Source organism: Eubalaena glacialis, chromosome 10, assembly GCF_028564815.1.
Source record: "Eubalaena glacialis isolate mEubGla1 chromosome 10, mEubGla1.1.hap2.+ XY, whole genome shotgun sequence".
NCBI classification, from domain to species: domain Eukaryota; kingdom Metazoa; phylum Chordata; class Mammalia; order Artiodactyla; family Balaenidae; genus Eubalaena; species Eubalaena glacialis.
This window is the reverse complement of record NC_083725.1, coordinates 78360635-78380452: the sequence shown is the minus strand read 5'-3', so window position 1 is coordinate 78380452 and position 19818 is coordinate 78360635. Positions and strand designations below refer to the sequence as shown.

General features: G+C 41.1%; 1 protein-coding gene across 7 annotated transcripts in view; it reads right to left on the bottom strand.

The window, feature by feature from the left end:
• Nucleotides 1–6756: 6756 nt before the first annotated feature.
• TEAD1 (TEA domain transcription factor 1) overlaps nucleotides 6757–19818 on the bottom strand; it is a 264355-nt gene continuing 251293 nt past the window's right edge. For 5 of the 7 annotated variants that reach the window (XM_061201474.1, XM_061201476.1, XM_061201471.1 and 2 more), the window contains one exon: nucleotides 6758–14821. In XM_061201474.1, coding sequence (XP_061057457.1) covers nucleotides 14708–14821 — 114 coding nt within the window. In that variant the 3' untranslated portion in view covers nucleotides 6758–14707. Of the gene's footprint in view, nucleotides 14822–19818 lie in introns of all 7 variants that reach the window. The other 2 variants (XM_061201470.1, XM_061201472.1) reach the window with 1 other exon arrangement.

The window sequence follows — 19818 nt, the reverse complement described above, 5'->3', positions numbered from 1 at the left end:
GGTGCCTGGAGAAGACAACCAACAAGGTTGCATTTCAGAGGAGGTAAAAGGCAAGGAGTGGATCTGAGCGCAGACAGGCCTGCGGCAGAGATGCCCTTGATGGTTACAACCTCAGATGAGTGCCTATTGCCTACTGGATACAATGTAAATTCTGCCCCATGAAATGAAAGGTCTTTCCCAAGCCAGACACTCATAAACCACATTTCCTGCTACTGCCTTGTCCTTGTTCTGTCACTTACTTCCTAATTCTAGGCTCTCAGTCTTGCTTCCTCCTCCTGGAACATCCATTGCCCACACCATCCCCTTCTCTCTTCTCCTCATTTCTCCTCTACCTGCATCCTTCTCTTCACCCCCAAGCTTCTCCTTTTTCTTCCCCTTCGTTCCTATTTCATTCCTTTCCTTTCCCATCCCTATCATCCCCCTCTCCGTCTTTCTTTCCTGCCTATTAATGAGCAGATTGAAGTCCAGGTCTTTATGTGTATTAGTTGTTATTGTTTTCTAGTAACTATTCCTTAAAAATCAATTATTAAAACATATTGTAACCACTGACCCCCCCACCCTCACCTCCACACCTGGGAAGCCCCAAACCTAGATGTAACTGATTAAAACCAGTCCAAACTTTCTTTACCAAGCCACTAGATGTCATATTGATTTCACACCAGAGTTGGGAAGCCCTTGCAAGAGCTCAAAACCTGCAAAGAAAGAAGCATCTTCATACTTCACTTGCCCCGAAAATATCACAGCCAGACTTCTGCTTACAGTAGTAATTGAATAAGATTTTACTAGATGGGGACTTCCATGGTGGTCCAGTGGTTAAGACTCCACACTTCCAATGCAGGGGGCGCGGGTTCAATCCCTGGTCAGGGAACTAAGATCCCACAGGGCGTGGAGCCTGACCAAAAGAAAAAAAAGATTTTACTGGATGGACGTATACAAAATGGAAGCATTGAAAGTACTGGGGAGTAAAAAGAAGCAGGTGGATTTGGGTGGGAAGTCCATGTATGGAGAGAGAAGTGATAGGAAGTGAGCTCCCTATTTCTGCTGTTTTGTGCCTGAGGGGCCAGGCACAGGGAGTGTTGTGCAAGCCAGTGGTGGTGCTGGTGGAAAAGCAGCCATCTTTTTGGCCCATGAGAAAAGAAGATCGAGTACAGGGCAACTACAGCTGCCGAAAGGAGGGGACAGATTCCTGGAAGGGAAGGGCCAGAGAGGGGGTCCCCAAATTCTATCTGTTCATATCTCTGGCTGGCTCCTGGACCACACAAACACTAAACAGACAAAGCATCTCAGCTAGAGGCAAGAGTCTGAAAGAGTCTTAACCCACTGATCTGATGTGCCATTTCTGTCATATTTTATATAACCTTGGGTCTTTTCCCGATCTCCCTATTCTATTCTATCGGTTAGTTTGTCTAATTGTGCATTATTACCACACAGACTTATTTACTAGGGCTTTATAATAAATATTGATATCTTGGTAGGATTAGTCCCCTATATCAGCCACAGAAATTACACATATTCCTGAACAGGGAAAATGTAGTATAAAGAATTGTTAACTAGTAGAAAGTGGTTTACTAAAAGGGGTAAAAGAAGACTCAGAGGAGTACAGGAGTAGCAAGTGCAAAAAGGCATCAACTACCTCTAGGCTAAAAAAAAAGAGTGTGGAAAAGGGTGAAAATGGAATACTACTCAGCCATAAAAAAGAATGAAATAATGTCAATTGCAGCAACATGGATGGACCTAGAGATTATCATACTAAGTGAAGTAAGTCAGAAAGAGAAAGACAAATATCATAAGACATCATTTACATGTGGAATCCAAAATATGACACAAATGAACCTATCTATGAAACAGAAACAGACTCACATAGATGTAAACTATTATATATAGAATGGATAAACAACGAGGTCCTACTGCATAGCACAGGGAACTATATTCAATATCCTGTGATAAACCATAATGGAAAAGAATATGAAAGAATGTGTGTGTGTATATATATATATATATGTATAACTGAATCACTCTGCTATACAGCAGAAATTGACACAACATTGTAAATCAACTATACTTCAATAAAATAAATTAAAAAAAGAAAAAGAGTAGACAATGAAGGAACTAGGGACTTAGGAGAATTCCATGCCCTTCCAACCAAAGGTTGAGAACATGCAGCCTGCCAGTAGCAAATAAACTTGACAGGGGCATGGGCCAGAGCTGGTCTGTAGAAATTGTCCACCATGGCCATAGGCCGTAGCTGGGATGAAGATAGTCTGCAGAAACTGCCTACTTGGTGGAGAGACAGTTGCCAGAAGGCACAGTTGGAGCTGCTCCACAAGGTCTGCTGGGCTTCTGTGCAGAGTAATAATAACGGAGGACTGATCCCCAGAAGGGAAATGCCTTCCTGTCGCCATTGCCTTGCAGATATCCCAAATATCAAAAGGAATGCTTTCATTGTTAGCTTATTGATTTATTTTGCAGATACCCGTTATCGGTTCAGAGTGTTTTCTCTTAGTTCTAATTTAAGAAGTTTAAAAAAAATAATGAATGGACATTGTGTGTTTTCAGATGCATCTATCTTCCTCTATTCAGATGATCTATGATTTTTCTCCTTTCATCTATTAATGTGAATCACATGGGTTGATTTTCTAATGTAAACCAACCTTGCATTCCTGGGATGGACCCCATTGTGTCATCAGGCATTATGCTTTATATACATTGCTATCCTCAAATTAATATTTTAATTTTATGCTCATGAGTGAGATTAACCTATAATTTTCCTTTTTCATACTGTCCTTGTTGGTATGCTAGCCATATAGTAAGTTGGGGAGTATATTTAGAAACAAACTTTATGTACCTTCTCAGATACCCTTGACTGCCTCCTCTTTCCCTGCCTTGACTTGTAACTCATACATGTTGGAATTTCCCTCCACTTTCAGACTTTAATGAGACGCAGCATTACAAGACATGGGATCTGCTTTCCTGAACAGCTGTTATGAGGTGGATAATGCAACCCGGTGGGACAATCATCCCTGTGGCAAGAACATTGACCAATGAGAACTGAGAGATGGGAGGTTACCTGATAGCTAGATTACTCCCTTTTCTTTCTCCCATTGGTTACTCCACAACATTGTTTCTTCCTGGAAACCTTACCAGAAAAGTCCACATGCCAAAAGTTTCACATGCTGAGTGACCTGATAGGTCTCTTTCAACTCACTGTGAAGTGGCAGTCAAGACAGCAATGCGTCACATCATATTTCATAGGATTCCCCTTGTTTTACTTCCATTTTTCTCTCATTTTTTCCCTGAGCTTACGTTTCCCAAATGAAGTACAGTATGTGTTAGCATCTTAGTCCTTGCCTCAGGCTCTGCTTTCTAGAAGACCTAAGCTAAGGTCAGAATTATACCCTTTGTTCTATGCACTGCAGTTATTTTCTGTAAGATTGCAGGACCTTATTCCTTTAAAGTTTGATAGACCTCACTAGTAAACCATGTAGGCCTGAGTTTTTGTGTGGAAATATTGGGAACTACTGTTTCATTATCTTTAACGTTTGTTAAGACTACTCTATTCAGGTTTCCCACTTCTTTGTGAAGCAACTTTCATAAGTTACAGTTTTCTAAGAATTTATCCTTTGTATCTATACTTACAAATTCATTGGCATAAAGCTTGTAACAGTATATTTTAATTATCTATTATACTTTTATTAATATCTGTAGGATCTGTAGTGATAACTGTATTTTCATTCCTGTTACCTTTTGTTTATTTAGTTGGTTGGTTTGGTTCTCTCTCCCTCTTTTATCAGTCTTGTTAGGGTTTATAGATTTTATTTGTATTTCTGAAAAACCAATTTTTGACTTTGTTGATCTTCTCTATTGTGTTCATTTTCTATTTCTAATTCCCAAATATATGGGAGCTTTTCCAAAGATCCTTTTAAAATTGATTCTACCTTAATTGCTTTGAGGTCAGAGAATATTGTGCAGTTTTGCAGCAATCCTTTGGAATATATTGACACTTGCTTAATGTGCAAGTGTACGGTTTTCATACCATTCCATGTGACTGAAAAAATATGAATGACAATTTTGGGACACAGAGTACACAATTAGTACTTCGATTTTTCTACATATTTCCTGGAATTTGTCTGCTTGTTCCATCAACTACTGAAAGCATTGCATGGTTTTGTATTTTTGTATTTTTCCTTGCAGTTCTCTCACTTAAGAGTGTTAAGGTAGTTTTATTAAGAGCATACCAATTTACAATTATTTCATCTTCGTGGCGAATTTAACCTTTCATCACGTGAAGGGACATCTTTATTAAGACTCCCAAATAAACTGTTCACCCTCAAGTCTTTTTTCAGGGTCTGCTTCTGGGGGAACCTAAACTAAGACAGTTGGTCCACTGGAATGTTGTAGCAGCACAATAACTAAGACTGTCACCTGTCGTAAACTGGCACTGGGTCCACAAGGAAAGGGATGCACTACCTTATGCGATCTCTAGCATGCTAGAGAGATTGGGGTGGTGTTAATTATGATTGGTTGGTGGTATTAATAGGTTAGTTGTTGCTAAGTGCAATTGGTGCACAGAAGGAAGAAAATGTCAGGCTCAACTCAGGGCATGGTGTAAAAGATCTCCCTGGCAGCATTTAAAGAAATCCTTAGCTCATGCAGTTGAAGGGCAGACTGTGCTAAAAATCAAGCCAGAAATTACAAATAAAGCTGAATTTAGAGCTCTCACAAGTCTCCTGTCAGGCCCTAATAGATAAGGAGTGGGATACTGAAACATGGAGTGGGAACATCTGGGTGGAAACACTGAGAGCTCTGAACCTCAGATTTCTCTGACACTTCTAGGCTAGCCGTCCACCCCTCTGCCTGGAGACCATGTTAAGGCCCCATCTGAAACAGATGCCCCACAAGATGAAGTGCTTGCCTCCCGCAATCTGCCCCACCTCATCTCATTGCTTCTAGCGATTGCTTCTAGCAGCCTGAGGCTTTGCGAGTTACAACCACCTAGATAAATTTAGCATATGGGGCATTAAACAGAACAAAAGTGTCTTCAAAGGCAATTAAAAAAACTCTGAGGCTTCACCAGCTAACACAACACTGTGCTTTTTGAATTGGAATTGTTTAGGTGCTTACCAATGACTTAACAACAGGAGCTAATTTGGCTTTCAGTATGTGGTAGCTATGATTAACGGTTCTCTGTCAGTAGTAAGGCAGGAAGAAATGATCGGGGTTCCCAGTGAAGTTTCTTGTTCCTTGATATTACAAGAAGCCTTATTCACCCTCCCCTGAGTGCCTTCAATCCCTTTCCTCACCTAGCACATCACTCTCTTTGCTGAACTCAAGTTGACTGGAACTGCAGGCACTAGTAAAGGATGTTTTTGATGCGTTAAACACCTTGTTTTAGAGGAGGAGGTGGAGGGCTAAAGTGCCACACAGCCAGCAGCAGAGCCAGGACTGCAAGGGAGGAGGTTTTTCCACCTCTAAATTCTTGCTACTTATTAGCTTTTATGATCTTAACAAGGACTTAACTTCTCTGGGCTTCAATTTCCTTATTGGAAAATCGGAAATGATTCCTTTACTCAAGAGGATGTGGGTTAAAGGAAATCGTGACTGTGGAGGTACCTGGCATATTAACAGGGCCTCAGCAAAATGCCCCCCAGTTCCCCTCCCTCTGCCCCGAGCAGCTCACTAGACAACGGCCTTCCTCTTGAATTGTAGCTCGCGAAAAATATGCCTCTTCAAAGGAACTGGAAGCTAATTTTTTCTCTGTTCCCCCTCCCACAGTGCCTCTTGGGATTTGAGGCAGGCTGTACCTCACATTTCAAAGAAATGGGGAGAAGCAAGACCTTCTAAGGTCTAGTTCAAACGGAAGGATCCCAGGGTACATTGGGTCCTGCTGTCAGAAGCCTAAGGTCATTGTTGCTTAAGAAACCCCCTCGGCCCCCAGATTTCTCCTCCCCAGCCTTGAGCTGTTTCCACAGAGTCTCAGTGAGCCAAAATGCAGAGGCCAAGAGTCAAGGCATCAGAGCCAGGGTGACCTGTTGAAGACTCTACCACTCACCAGTCACAACTCTGGACGACCTGCCCTTTCTGAGCATCGGTTGGGGGGTAATAATATTACTGTCACCAGGACTGTTGTGAGAATCACACGTCGTACCAGCACACTGGCCCAGTGCCCAGCAGGCAGTAAACTTAGTGACTCCAAGGCTTTGTTGTCCATGTGTGTGCTGCACACTCCTGAGGACAGGGCGGGGTTACAGCAGGCACCGTGCAGGCACCAACCAACTTCTACCCCTGGTTCCTGGCATGCACCCAGCAAGGCGGGTTAACAATTTTAATGACACACTAAAGAGAGACAGGCAGACAGGCAAGCAGACTAACTGACCTGTGGATGTTTTTAAGAAACCCTGCTAAAGGGAACTATACTCAATATTTTGTAATAACCTATAAGGGAAAAGAATATGAAAAAATAGATATATATGTATGTATAACTGAATCACCTTGCTGTACACCTGAAACTAACACAACATTGTAAATCAACTATACTTCTATTTAAAAAAAAACAAAGGAAGAAAGAAAGAAAGAAAGAAACCCTGCTAGACATTAACATGTCATCTTCGGATGACTGAGCTTGGCGGACACCATCAAAAGGATCATGGCTTCAACCTCCTTTACTCTGTGCTTCATATATTCACCCACAACACATAAAGCACCTTTCATTTTCAACAACATACACTTCTGCAGATAAAAAAGGTGACCCACACTTTCATTTTCTTTATTTTTCATTGATACCGTATGAATACAAAGTTTCTAGAAAGCTACAAAATGTCTACCACTTTATCAAGAAGGCATCAAAATGTGTCACTTTGCAAAGACATGAAAACACCTGCAGGAACTGACACAAAAATAGCATTTTTAGAGTGATGAAATAATTGCACTTAACTGTCATGGATATTACAGTTATCACACATATGTACCGCGAAAGCTAGAATACATTTTTTTTTTTTACAAAGCACTTTATAAAAAAATTCTCTGCACACAAACCCTATAATTTTCATATAACTATCATACTAAAGATAAATTCACTTTAAAGCCAACACTTAGAACATTTTTAAACAAAAAGGTACCAGTACCTAAACACAGACGTTAACAAATACAAGAATACTGTACTGCCAAGAGGTTTAACCAAATGCCTTTTCAAAGTTTCTGCAAACAGGTTATGAAAACGTATGTGAGAATTTGCTCCCATCCCCCCACCTCTCCAATCTACCCAAGAGGAACCTTCTGCCTAAAGGCAGGCTCCCCAGCCCACTCCCCGCAGCAGTACAATATCAAAAGAACCACTGACCAGATGAAACGCTTACGTCACAAGCCCATTTCATACACGTGACACAAAGACACAGACTGTGAGAATCCCATTAAGTCATTTAGAATGTGAACAAACACACGTGGCAAAAACCGATTTACATAAGATTTAAGCATATTAAAGAATTAAAGGCTATTCAGGTTTCTTTTTTAAATGTTACAAAACTTTTTTTTGTCATTTTTTTAGGCACATAGTTTTTGTTTTTACTTTTTTTTTTTTCCTTATCTGCAGTCATGAGCCTATTGAAAAAGGCCTACAGAAGTGACTCTTTCAAGGAGGTAACAGGGAGATGGTTTTTTTTTTAAAGAAGTGCAGTTAATATCTAATTTACACAGTGAAACTAATCACGGAAAATGACTGATGCAAAAAAGAAAAGAGAAGGAAGGAAGGAAGGAGGGAGGGACCGAGGGAAGGAGAAAACCAGAGACTGGTTTCCAATTGATTTACACCTAGATTCTGTCAGCCTCTCTCAGAAAAAGCGGAAGGGGAAACAATTTCATAATGGAAGACAGACAAAAGAGAGCCAACATGATAGAGGTGGAATCTCCTGGAATCTGACCCCATTTCACGATGAACGAGAGGGAACATAAATGCTATTTCAAATGCTAAAATGATGGAGTGGGGCATATAACAGACTCAATGCAAATTCACAGAGAATAAAACAAGTTTACGGCTTATGAAGTAGAACAATAAAGACAAATATTTCATCTTATTTAATGGTGCATGACTTCAGTGAAACTATCCTTTGCAATGCAATTTTAAACACAAAACCTTCATTCTTAACGATGTAAGTAATGAGTTAATGAGAGAAAACTATTGCCAAAGAAAGCACAGTAACAGTTGAAAAGGGAAGCAGGAAAACAAACATTTGATTAATTTCTTCCAAGTTGTGGTGTAGTCCTGACATGACAGGGAGGGGTTGAATTCAAGCAGCTAACTATAACTTGTGTTGAGCAATTTTCCTTTTCATTTAATTTTTTTTTTCTTGTAGAAATTTCTATGAATACTCACAACTTGGTGTGGATAGAAATCACTCCTGAACTTTCAGACAGCCCAAAGAGGGTATTCTTAAAGACACCAGGTAGAGACAGACGGACCATACGTATTCAGAGGCTAACTTTCAAAGATGTCTAATGTCACTGTAAAGTCTATATTGGTAAAGAAAAGTCTTTTTTGTCCTGTCTTTTGTTTGGCTCGTGTTTTTGCCTTCTCATCCTTTTCACTCCTCTTCCTCCCCTCTATCAATTTTCCCAATTTACACAAGGTTTTGATGAAAGCCAACACGGACTCTAAAGAGTTGCCCTTTGGAGGGCTGGAACATTCTTCGAGAATTCCGAATTGTGAGTGGTGCTCTTTGGAAGTTTCTCATAGCACATTCAGACAACACTCAGAGTCAACATTTTCGCCCTAAGAAGAACACTTCAATTGTAATGACCCTAACCCATTTTTTTGTTCTGCACTGTCATCTCAGTTTGAGGCTTCCAACTTTCAAAACGGTATCACTGCATAAACCAGAAGTGCGCGCTGTCATCTGAGTGGAAAGGCAGGCCTCCACAGACTGGACATGAGCATAAGGAGAAGGACAAGTCTGTCCACCGGCCGAGAGTCTGCGGTTTGTGTGCAAGTTCCCTCAGGCGGACGCAGGGCTGGGTGACGGGCGGAGATGGCGCACGGGGTCACGGCGCACAAACACACCAGTTCCTGGGGGCCCTCCTGCCGCTGTGCGCCCCGGGGGCATGGGTGGCAGGTGCTCCCCCACGGCAGACAGACAGCGCAGCAGGCAGGGTCCGCGTCGTGCTCTTGCGAATGGAGGCCTGTGGCTGGTTACTATCCCAGTAAACCAAAGGCATTACGGTGATCTCAGAATATTTTTGGTCTCTCTACAAATTATCGTGATTATGGCAGCACTTTTCTAAGCTGGAATCTCAAACCAAAGGCACTTTCATGCTAGAGTGCAGAAGATTCACAAATAGCTAAGTATTTGGTCATGAATTTAAAAGGCAACATTAAAAGTATACAATTTGCTTTTCATAGTAAACTACGAAGTTGCAAAACCTTCCATTTTGGTATAGACATTTGACAGTGTGGTCAATGAACTGACTTCTGTTCATTGCAGATTTCAGACCAAGAAGTCAGTTTCCTATAGAACTGGAGAAAAATGGGCTTACAAAACAAAAATGAAAACAATGCTTGCTTGCTCTATTTTAAATACCGTGCCGATCAGTAAAGGGACATAGAGAACTGGTGTGAGAAAAGGCTGGCGGCACGACTAAGTATCACTAAGGCACTGCTTACTGAACGCTTTGGCAGCTCTGAATTGAAAACTTCCTACAAAAGTTAACAGTAGTAAGAGAAATGCTTCCAGCTTACAAAAGGGCTCACAGTTCCGAGGCAGCCTTCTGCACTGCAAACCCTACACGCAACATCGCAAAGATTTAAGGCTTTTCAGAAATGACATGTGCAGGGTTTTGCCACAGAAACATCAACAGAAAGAAAGAAGCAATGCAGACGTATCCTCTTAATGTCACAGGTGTGAACACCAACACAAAATTGGTTCTACCCTTCGTTAGGACAGGTGTAGTGTACCAGAGCATAGACAAAATCATACAAGTTATCGGTACCTGGTTTGAAAAGTTGACTGTCATCTTGTGTGATTTAAATAACTTACGTTTGTACAAAAACAAACTGCAAAAGCCACTAGAGTACTGAGACCTAAAGAAGACTTGGGTTTGTAACACTAAGTTCTGGGCACGGGGGCTGTTTTTTGGCTGCTCCGAGCGTGGGACTTTGCTGCTGGGATGCTTTGTGAAGAGTAATTTGACTCAGAGCCTGTGGCAGGTGAACTGTCCTCAGGGTAAGGAAAAGGCTCATCAGCTTTCCTATCTGCTCGCGGATGCCTCCCAGACAAGACACTCCAGGGAGAGAAACAGCATCACCACCAGGAGATGCTGCTGCTCTGGCAGAGGAAGGGGGTCCTAACCTCCCTCTCTCTTCCGCCCTGAGCACCAGAGAGGAACGACCCCCGCCAAGAGGCCAGGGATTAAGTGGCAGGAGTCCCAGAGCCTTACTCTTAATCTGTCACTGACCAGCTGGGTGACTTTGGGTAAGTCATCTCCCCTCTGGGCCTCAACTTTCTCATCTACAAAATGGAGGTCACAGGCATACCTCGTTTTATTGTGCTTCACAGATATCGCAGTTTTTAAAAATTGAAGGTTTGTGGCGACCCTGCGTCAAACGAGTCTACCAGCGTCATTTTTCCAATAACATTTGCTCACTTCACGTCTCTGTGTCACATTTTGATAATTCTCGCAATAATTAATAATTGAATCATAATTCAACTTTTTTATTATTTTCATATTTTTTATGGTGACCTTCAAGTTTCTATTGTAATTGTTCTGGCAAGTTTTAGCAATATTTTTTAATTAAGGTATGTGCACTGATTTTTTTTTTAGACATAATACTATTGCACACTTAATAGACTACAATATAGCGTAAACATAACTTTTATACGCACTGCGTGACTCGCTTTACTGTGATATTTGCTTTCTTGTGGTGCTCTGGAACTGAGCCTGCACTAGCTCTGAGGTATGCCTGAAGACTGTGCTTTCCTAAAGCTCAATAAAGAAAAATTCGATCAGCCCTCTTCCAAAATGAACCCCTCTCTCCACCATCCTTAAAGATGAAATGTTCCAGAGGTTTCTGTAAATTCTACAAAAAAGCAATGAGTGCAAGGCTAAAAGTAGAAGACCAGAGGAAATTTATTGAAATGATTAAAGGTTTGATAATGAGAACTATAACCTTATGAGAAATAATAAAAATGGGTGGGATTTTTTTTAACCTGATAAAATAAGCAATGAAGAGCAAATTAGAAATGCTCTTTAAAGAGGTGTGAGTTGATTATAGGGATGATGGTGGCCAGCTGTCCCCAACTTTCCCAGGGAGGAAGGAAAGAATGCTTGTAGCAGAGAGATTCTGTTGTGAAATACAAGTTCTGAAACAGGAAGAAACATGGACACAATATCATTTGAGTAATATTCCTGTCTCTTGATGGCCTGAAACAAGGCTCCCAGGAGAGAAGTTTTCTCAGGGTAAAATGGAAGGAGAAAGAAAATCTCAAATATGGCATTTGTGACCTGTCAGATGCAGGGCAGTGGTTCTCAACCAGGGGCAATTCTGTGCCCCAGGGCACATTTGGCAATGTCTGGAGACATTTTGGGTTGTGACAACTGGGGAAAGGTGTATCTAGTGGGCAGAGGCTAGGGATGCTGCTAAACCTCCTACAATGCACAGGACAGCCCTGCACCCCAGAGAATTATCTGGTCCAAATGTCAACAGTGTCGAGAAAGGGTTGAGAAACCCTGGTCTAGGGTAGGTTAGACGTTCTGGGATTCTAGGACATGTTTTGAAAAAGCCCCAACTTTATTTAGGTCTCTTGCTAAGATGAAAATGAATACCAAGAGACCAAAGCCCAGTTCTTCAGCTTCTCCCTATTTAGGCTGTGGAAAGCGGCCTCCGAACTCTCCAGTGAAAGCACAAGATGTCCCTGAATCGATCCTGGTAGTGGAGGGTCAACCAGGAGATAGAGCACCCAGAAAAGGGCAGTGAGGACAGAGCTTTGGAAAGGCTTCTTTATGGTACAGAAAGCTTTACGAAGGGAGGAGACTCTGCCATAAAGGGTGAAAGACCAAAAACAGACTTGGATTCGATGTTATAACACAAATCTAATCCCAGGGTCTAATTTGGGAGTGACAGAGAAAGGGCTAAGAGGTTGGACCAGTGGTTAAGACAGGGAGAATATCTGCCCTGGAGAAATCTTTAGAAGAACAAGACAAGAAGTAAACTTGTTTTAAGAGCAAAAAGCAATCCTCAAGTTCATCCATGTAAACCCCCAAACTCAACTACAAAGGCATTCGGAGGAAGAGGACAAGCATCAGAGGGCCCAGCCTAACTCTGTGAGTTCAGCAGACCAGGGTACGCCCTTCTCTGCAGCCAAAAGAACTACCCTCTAGCTGGTGTTCTTGGGTCTCGATCTACTTGCACTTTGAAAAAAGTAAATCCTCAGAGCCCTCCTGGCAGCACCGAAGAGCCCCATTCCTGGGAGAAAACGTGAACCAAATACCTCTTGCCCTGAAGTTCTGGGATGGTGTGGCTTTTAGCCACATAAGATCATTTGCGCCCCTTGGTCCTGAGAGACTGGGGGTAACACCTTGAGTAGAGACACAGGAGATGGGAGCAAAAGAAGCATTCCTAAGAGGGGTGACCGAGAGAATTCATAAATATGATGACCAAGGAAGAAGCTTAATGCTTGGGCCGAAGACCAGATAGAAGGGTGGGCCACTAGGGCAATTCTTCAAAGGTCCACTTGGAATCAGGGAACAAACTGTAGTCTCTTTACGGAGGGAAGATACACACCATGCTACTGGCTTATGTCAGGGATGTGCGTTCCAAAAGGGGAAAGTTCTGCGCTTTCTCCTTTGGTCTTCCCAGTGACCAGGGTCATGGGTTTGGGAGAGGTCAGGCTTGGTTCTTCTGTTTGCCACGAGCCAGCCACACCCTCATGACCACCAGATACTAACCAATATATAAGCAGGGTCAGAGCAGGTGGTGGGACAGGGAAGGGGGTGGGTGGGTTATTTGAATGTGACAGAACGAAGTTTTTATTTTCCGGCTTGACGTAAAAGTCTTGACATGTTTCACAACTTACAAAACATTTTATGTTCTAATAGTGTTAACCTATTCCTGACAATTATAAAAAATGTCACTTTCCTCCAGGAAGTTGGGGAGTATGCCCTGTCCCCTTCCCAATGAAGCAATTATGGAAATAACCCAAGACATGTGGCCACATCAAACCAACTCTGCCTGGGCAATGCTTTGGAATATTTGGGTTGGAAAGTTGAATTCCTCCTAGGAAGAAAACCTCCCAAATGTGCCTGTTTGGAAAGGGCAGAGATAGATAGCTGAGCCTCTTCAACCTCAGTCAAATAAGTACTGTGACTTATTGAGAGATGTCAAGGAAATGGGTGTCCTTAGCGAATACACCTAGATCTACGGACACAGATTGAGAAATACACACATATCAGCACCTAGAAAACTGAGTGACACTGAATAGATGTTCAATAAATATGTGCTGAATAACTATATATGTACATGTGTATATACGTACACACAAACACACATGTACACATATAGTTACAGCAGGTTAATATGAATATTGGATCACCAGAAATAATTTACCCACAGGCTGGTGAGCACGCTTGTGATTTTCTGGGGAGCAGAGATCCTAAAACTGATGAGCCTTTTATGAGTTTGGTTGATGAAATTTCTCCCAGCCACAGGGTTTCTATAATTTGCAGCTCACAGTGCAGTATTCATGCCAATTTTAAATTTTTGTTATTAAATTTCAGTGGTTCAAATATTTACTCATCTTAATAAAAAATTTGGCTGTCCATATAAAATATAACTGCACACACAAGACTATAAACATTGTAAGTTTAGATTTTCAGTATTTATCTACTTATTGCAAAAAGAGCCATCTTTTCTTTTTCATTAAATAATCATCACATTAGTACAATACAATTTTATATTTTTAAATATACTATATATGTTAAGGATAAGGGGTGAAGTTTTCTTCCTCTGTAATAGCTGTTTCAAGAGTTTAATGGATTAGGAGATTAGTTTTAACCTTGAGGAAAAAAGTACAAATTTGTCTCATTAGGATATTTCTACCAAGCATTTCTTAAGGCTATATTTTAACATTTGGTTTCAAAAAGAAGGAAAAGTTTCATTTAAAAAATAATTTAGTGAATTACATTCTTTCATAACTTCCACCCTAATTTGTTACAAAGATAAGTCTAAAGATTCTAAGTTTTGTGTACTAATTTACATTTATATTTAAAGATTAATTTTACTTGTATCTTAAAACAAGAATTTTATATTGGGAAAAAAAAAACACTAAATACATTTGTATAAAGGCTGTAAATGTCCAATGGTAAATGCTCTGTCAATTTTTTTTTCTACCACAACGAGAAACAAGTCTCTGCAGACAGAGACTTGGGTTCTTAAGGTTCACCTTTCTGAGGAACTGTGGGCTGTGGATCTGAATAACACACAGAAACAACTTGATTTCTCTTTTTACAACTGTACCAGAACTTCACAGCTACAATGAGTATGAACACATGAAAAAATGACTTCACTCAAACAGGATTTAGAAAAGTTGGGGTGACCTCAGGGCCAGGGCAGCACCCCTGCGTGGTGAGGTTTACAGTCAGTCGTTCAATCATGGAGAGAGTGTGTGTGTGTGCGCACATATGTGTGTGTGTATATACAGATATCTATATATATAAATAACCACGGTTAGTCCTTTACAAGCCTGTAAATATGATGCTGTGCTCCATGTTCACTATTTGAAACTTCAAATACACAGGCCATGCACAGGAGAGTTTCTTGTGTATCCCTGTTTGTTACCACCTGTTTTAAAAAAAAAAAAGTATAAATGGAAAAGAATATGAAAAAGAATGTACAATATATATAGGTATAACTGAATCACTTTGCTGTACAGCAGAAATTAACACATTGTAAATCAACTCTATGTCAATAAAATATTTTTTAAAGTATATATACACATATATATCTATATCAAACACCACATGAATGAAAACATATTCCATCTGTGTCATGATGACTACGATTTACTTGGAGAGGAATATAGAGTCCAATGTTCAAAAAGTGGATTGTTAAGAGATCTGCCCAGCCTCCCTCCGCCCCCTCCAGCACAAACTCAGGATATTACAGGTCCGACTTAAATCCTATTTAAGCTTAGTTACCATATGTAAGAAAGACCTTACAGATTGGGTCTCACTCAGAGAGCCTAAGAAGACACCACAAGAATTAGTGTGGGGTTTTTGTTTTGTTTTGTTTTTTTTTGGGGGTGTGTGTGCAATTTCTTTCACAACACAGAGAATTTTCTATAATTCTGTCCCATGGGACAGTCATTTATCCTAGGGACTGTCTCCTGTCTTATTCCGAAACCTCTACTAAATTTCGTTTCACGATAGCCAATGGGAGACATAAGCTCTGTGAGTGCCTTGCTCACCACTGTATTAACATGCAGTGCCTGGACTCAGTGAAATATATGCTGAGTAAAAGAACAGTCACACAGTTCAAACCCATGTTGTTCAAGGGTCCACTGTATTCGCTGAATGGATGGAAATTCACAGAATAATAGCCACCATCTGTTCAGTGCTTACTATGCACCTCCTCAGTATTAAATGCTTTACAGAAAGTATCTCATATAATATTACAACAACTCTAGGAGCAGGTGCGATATCACTCCCTCTTTGACAAGGGAGGATGCTTGGGGTTAATTTGTTTAAGGGTATACTAATGTCAACGAAAAACCCAGATCTTCTGAATCTGAAGTCCTTTTTCTTACCCGTTATGCCATGCTGCTCTAGATAAATGCATTGATACAGTGATGAATCATCTACTTTTTTTTTTTTCTTCTGGGTAACAAAGTTTTTTTTCAATACTGGTACCCACCTGCTTTTCTAGTCTCACTCCCTGCCACTTCCCTTGCAGATCAAATACTCCAAGTATGCAAGTTTTCCAGCCCTGAAATCTTTCTCTCCCTCATCCCTATATCCAAACAAATGTCGTGTCCTGCTGCTTTTACCTCCTGAATAGTTCTTGAATCCATCTCCCCTTTCCCCTGCCACAGCCCAAGGCACCAGCAAAGCTGACTTGGACTCCTTCACCAGCGGCCACCCTTGCCGGGCACCAGTCTCACCTGCGCACAGTAGTCACAGTAACCTTGAAAGAAATATGAATCTGACAACAACACACTCCTGCCTAAAAGCTAAACGGCCTCTTTTAAACTTTAGGATGAAGAGAAAATCTGTTCTCATCCTACAAGGATGAGAGTGAGCGGCCCATTCTGGCCGGTCCTACCCGGCCAGCCACACTGCTCTGTTTCCAGTCCTCCTCCTACCACATTCCCACCTAGGTGCAGTATTCTTCCCTTCCCTCTCTGCCTCTCTATCCACCTGGAGACACCTCTCAATTGTTTCTTCCTCAGGGAAGCCTTCCCTGACCTCCTATTACACGTTCTCTTGTCACCATGCACCGACCTCTACCAGCCGTCAGCCACAGGTGAATTACACGCATTTTGTGACTCCCTGTCCTTGATGAATGCCTGCCTCCCTCACCAGACCCCAGGATGCCTGGTCCTGCCTATCTAGTTCACCGCAGCCCCGCAGCTGACATGTCAGTATGCACCCACCGAACGGGCCTTTTCTTGGTAAATCTGAAAAATATCTGCTTGTCCATCAGGCAACTTAAATATCATCTTTTAACATCCCTGAGAATTCCCCACCTCGTTCCAAGTACAGGTGCCTGCTCAGGCAGTTCAACTACTCTGTGCTCCCATGATGTCTGTTTCACAAGTTTACTGCAGCCATGATGGCCTTGCATCGTCATCGTCTATTTACCTGCCTCGTTCTCCCTACAAGGCCCAGATTTTCTGTGTTTTATTTGCACTGTATTTCAGCAGCTAGTACAACCTTTCCATAACTTAGCCGAAATGAATGCAAACATTCTCAATAACCTTTGAGGTGGAGAGGGCAGACTTGATCACTTTGTTTGTAAACGGAGGAAACTGAGGTCTGGATACTTTAAATGTCTTACCCAAGGTCATAGAGTAGAGCTGGGTCCTAAACCCAAGTCTTCTCATTCCATGACCATGACATCCTGCAAAGTGTCTTTTCCATCAATTCAAATCTTAATTTATGTCTATCACTGGCTCTGTGACCTCAGGAAGGACTAACATTCCTTATCCATAAAATAGGAATAAAAATGACTTCACAGTTCTGTAGTTGAGAATTTCATAATATATCTACAAAAGATTCAGCACTGTGCCTGAAACCTCTATGATCTATTTTACCTTCTTGCAGACTTTCTATGAAAGACTATATCCTATTTAGGCTTCATGCTTGAGATGAAGGAGGAAGGAAAAAAAATGTTTCTAGCAACCTGTATCTCTGAATATGACCTCAAAAGATGATCGGAATCCTTGGTCCACAATTCAGTCGCTGTCTTCCTCAGTCTGATTGCCACCATTAAGGCCCCAAACCTACAGGGTCACCTCAATTCCTGAATCATTCTGACGAAACCAGAGTCTAGCCCACCAGCCAGTGAGGCCTAGAACTGGCCGTGGTGACACAGGTTTTGTATCTAATGTTCCTAGTAAAACACCTGCAACTGTGTCCAGCAACTCTCATTCTGGCCATGTCCCTACACCTGAGGAAGTGCTGGAAAGTATGATCTCTCCTGTTTATCAGTGAGATGACTTCATTTTCATTACCCAGGAGTGCTGGCTTAATTTCAGTTTTTCTACAGAAAACTATTATTTCTAGCAAATATTTATTTGCTACTAATTCTATATTTATTTGCTTCTAATTCTTCTTATCAAAGGGATGTATATAGTTGCTTAACGATATGTTTTAAAATTAATTTAACCTGGTAAGTTAAATGGATGGAAGTCACGTGTTCCAAGGGAGCATTACTGATATAGTTACATGGGTTTTGTGGGTAATAGATACTTACAACTTTCCCTGATCATATTTATCTTGGCTGTGCTGTGAGGTTGGGTTTTACGGACTGAGGACATATTTCTTAACGTGCTGAAACAGTCTCACTGATTTGTAAGAAACATCTAAGACTCCCTCCAGAAGAGGTGGGGGGTGGCCATCCACTCAAGAGAGTTTTGGTTAATTTCTGAGGCAATTTAACGTCCACACCAGGATGCCACACACACCTTCTGGTCATCTGAGCACTAAGGTGATCCATCTGTTCTTAAATAGCAACAAAGAACACCTATATGACAAGTACCTGCCAGCACCCCAAACCTTGAACTGCTCAATTTTCACCGAAGACCGTTAGAAAAAAGATACTAATGAATAGTTATGTTTTCCAAACTTTCTCCTGGACTGCTAGTTTCCAAGTTTCAGAGGGACATGGACACATATGAGAATCCACTGAGATTCTCTCCTTGGAATAAATGAAATTTAGATGTAAAATTATCAGTCTGCCAATTGTATACCCATAATCACGTGTCTGTGAACTCTGAGGCTCCCTGTGGCTCACTTGACCAATCCCCTATAGCAGTGGGTCTCAACCTGGCTACACACCAGAACTACCTGGGGAGCCATAAAAATAAACAAAAACCATGATTCTGGGTCCCATCCTTCAGAATTTTTAAAAGCTTCCTGGATGAATATGTTGATATGCAGAAGGTTTTTAATTTCTTGATTTTTATTTATCTATTTTTTTTTACAGTGGCATACAAGAGCTGGCTGCTACTAGCTCTGAAAGTTGTTGTTAAATATGAAGGAATTTCATGAGCTGGACAAATACTGGTAGCTTGAAATTGCCCATGGAAGCTGTATTTGCAACAATGGAAATGGGCAAAATGGGTTTTGGAAGGAACTAGGGGAGAGCCTTTTTTTTTTTTTTTTTTTAAACCAGCACATCACTGTCCCACTGAATCCAAAAAGTCCAGGTAAAGAATTCTTGCTCTAAGTATTCTAGTTCTTAAACCTGGTAACAAAGAATAACAAAGTAGGCCTTCACAGGGCTGAATATTTGACCACAATATTGTCCTGCTGCCCCTTTTTGCAAAATTGTTTCCACCAAATTTTGTTTTGGCATTTTGCCTTTGGTTTAATCAAGGAATGTTATTTAAAAAAAATTAGCTTTATGAAATCTATTACTGCGTATTTTATAGGTATATTTTGAGAAAAGCACTGTACTTATTAACCTTCTTAAGTAACCAAACGAAGCCCCCGTGAGAAACTGTTTTAAAGTTAAATTTAGGGGGAAAAAAAACACACAGAGCATTGCCCAGGGGAACCAGAAAATTTTCCCATCATGGACCTTGAGCACCATTGTTTTTTCCTTGCCCTTTAGCTGCCCATTAAGTTTTGACCATACTTTTCAGCCCATAAATATTCTCCCCCCGCTCCTGGTTATGCCACTGTATTCTAGTTTATATTTCTCCTGGTACTGAGGGTTTATATTTCGCTATATTAATGTATGTTACCTATAATAATAAGGCCTTGTAAATCCTTCATGAAATGAGTCTGGGTATGTTTGAAGCACAAACCTGCTGACTCAGCTTTTGCCTCATTTATGATTTGTATACCATGGTGCTGCTGAGACTCACACTTAGCTAATACTGGAATTACCCAGGGAACCTTAGAAAGATACATATGCCCGGGTCCTATCCTCAGAGATCCTGATTTAACTGATCTAGGATGCAGCCCTGCTATCGGAATTTTTAGATATTCCCCAGGTCTTGCTAATGTGCAGCCAGAATTAAGAATCTAGTTGTATCACCCTCACCCTCCCTTCCCAAATTCCAGTTCTGCTAAGCTTAGCAAGCCCAGCTAGATGAGACCCCTTTCTCTTCC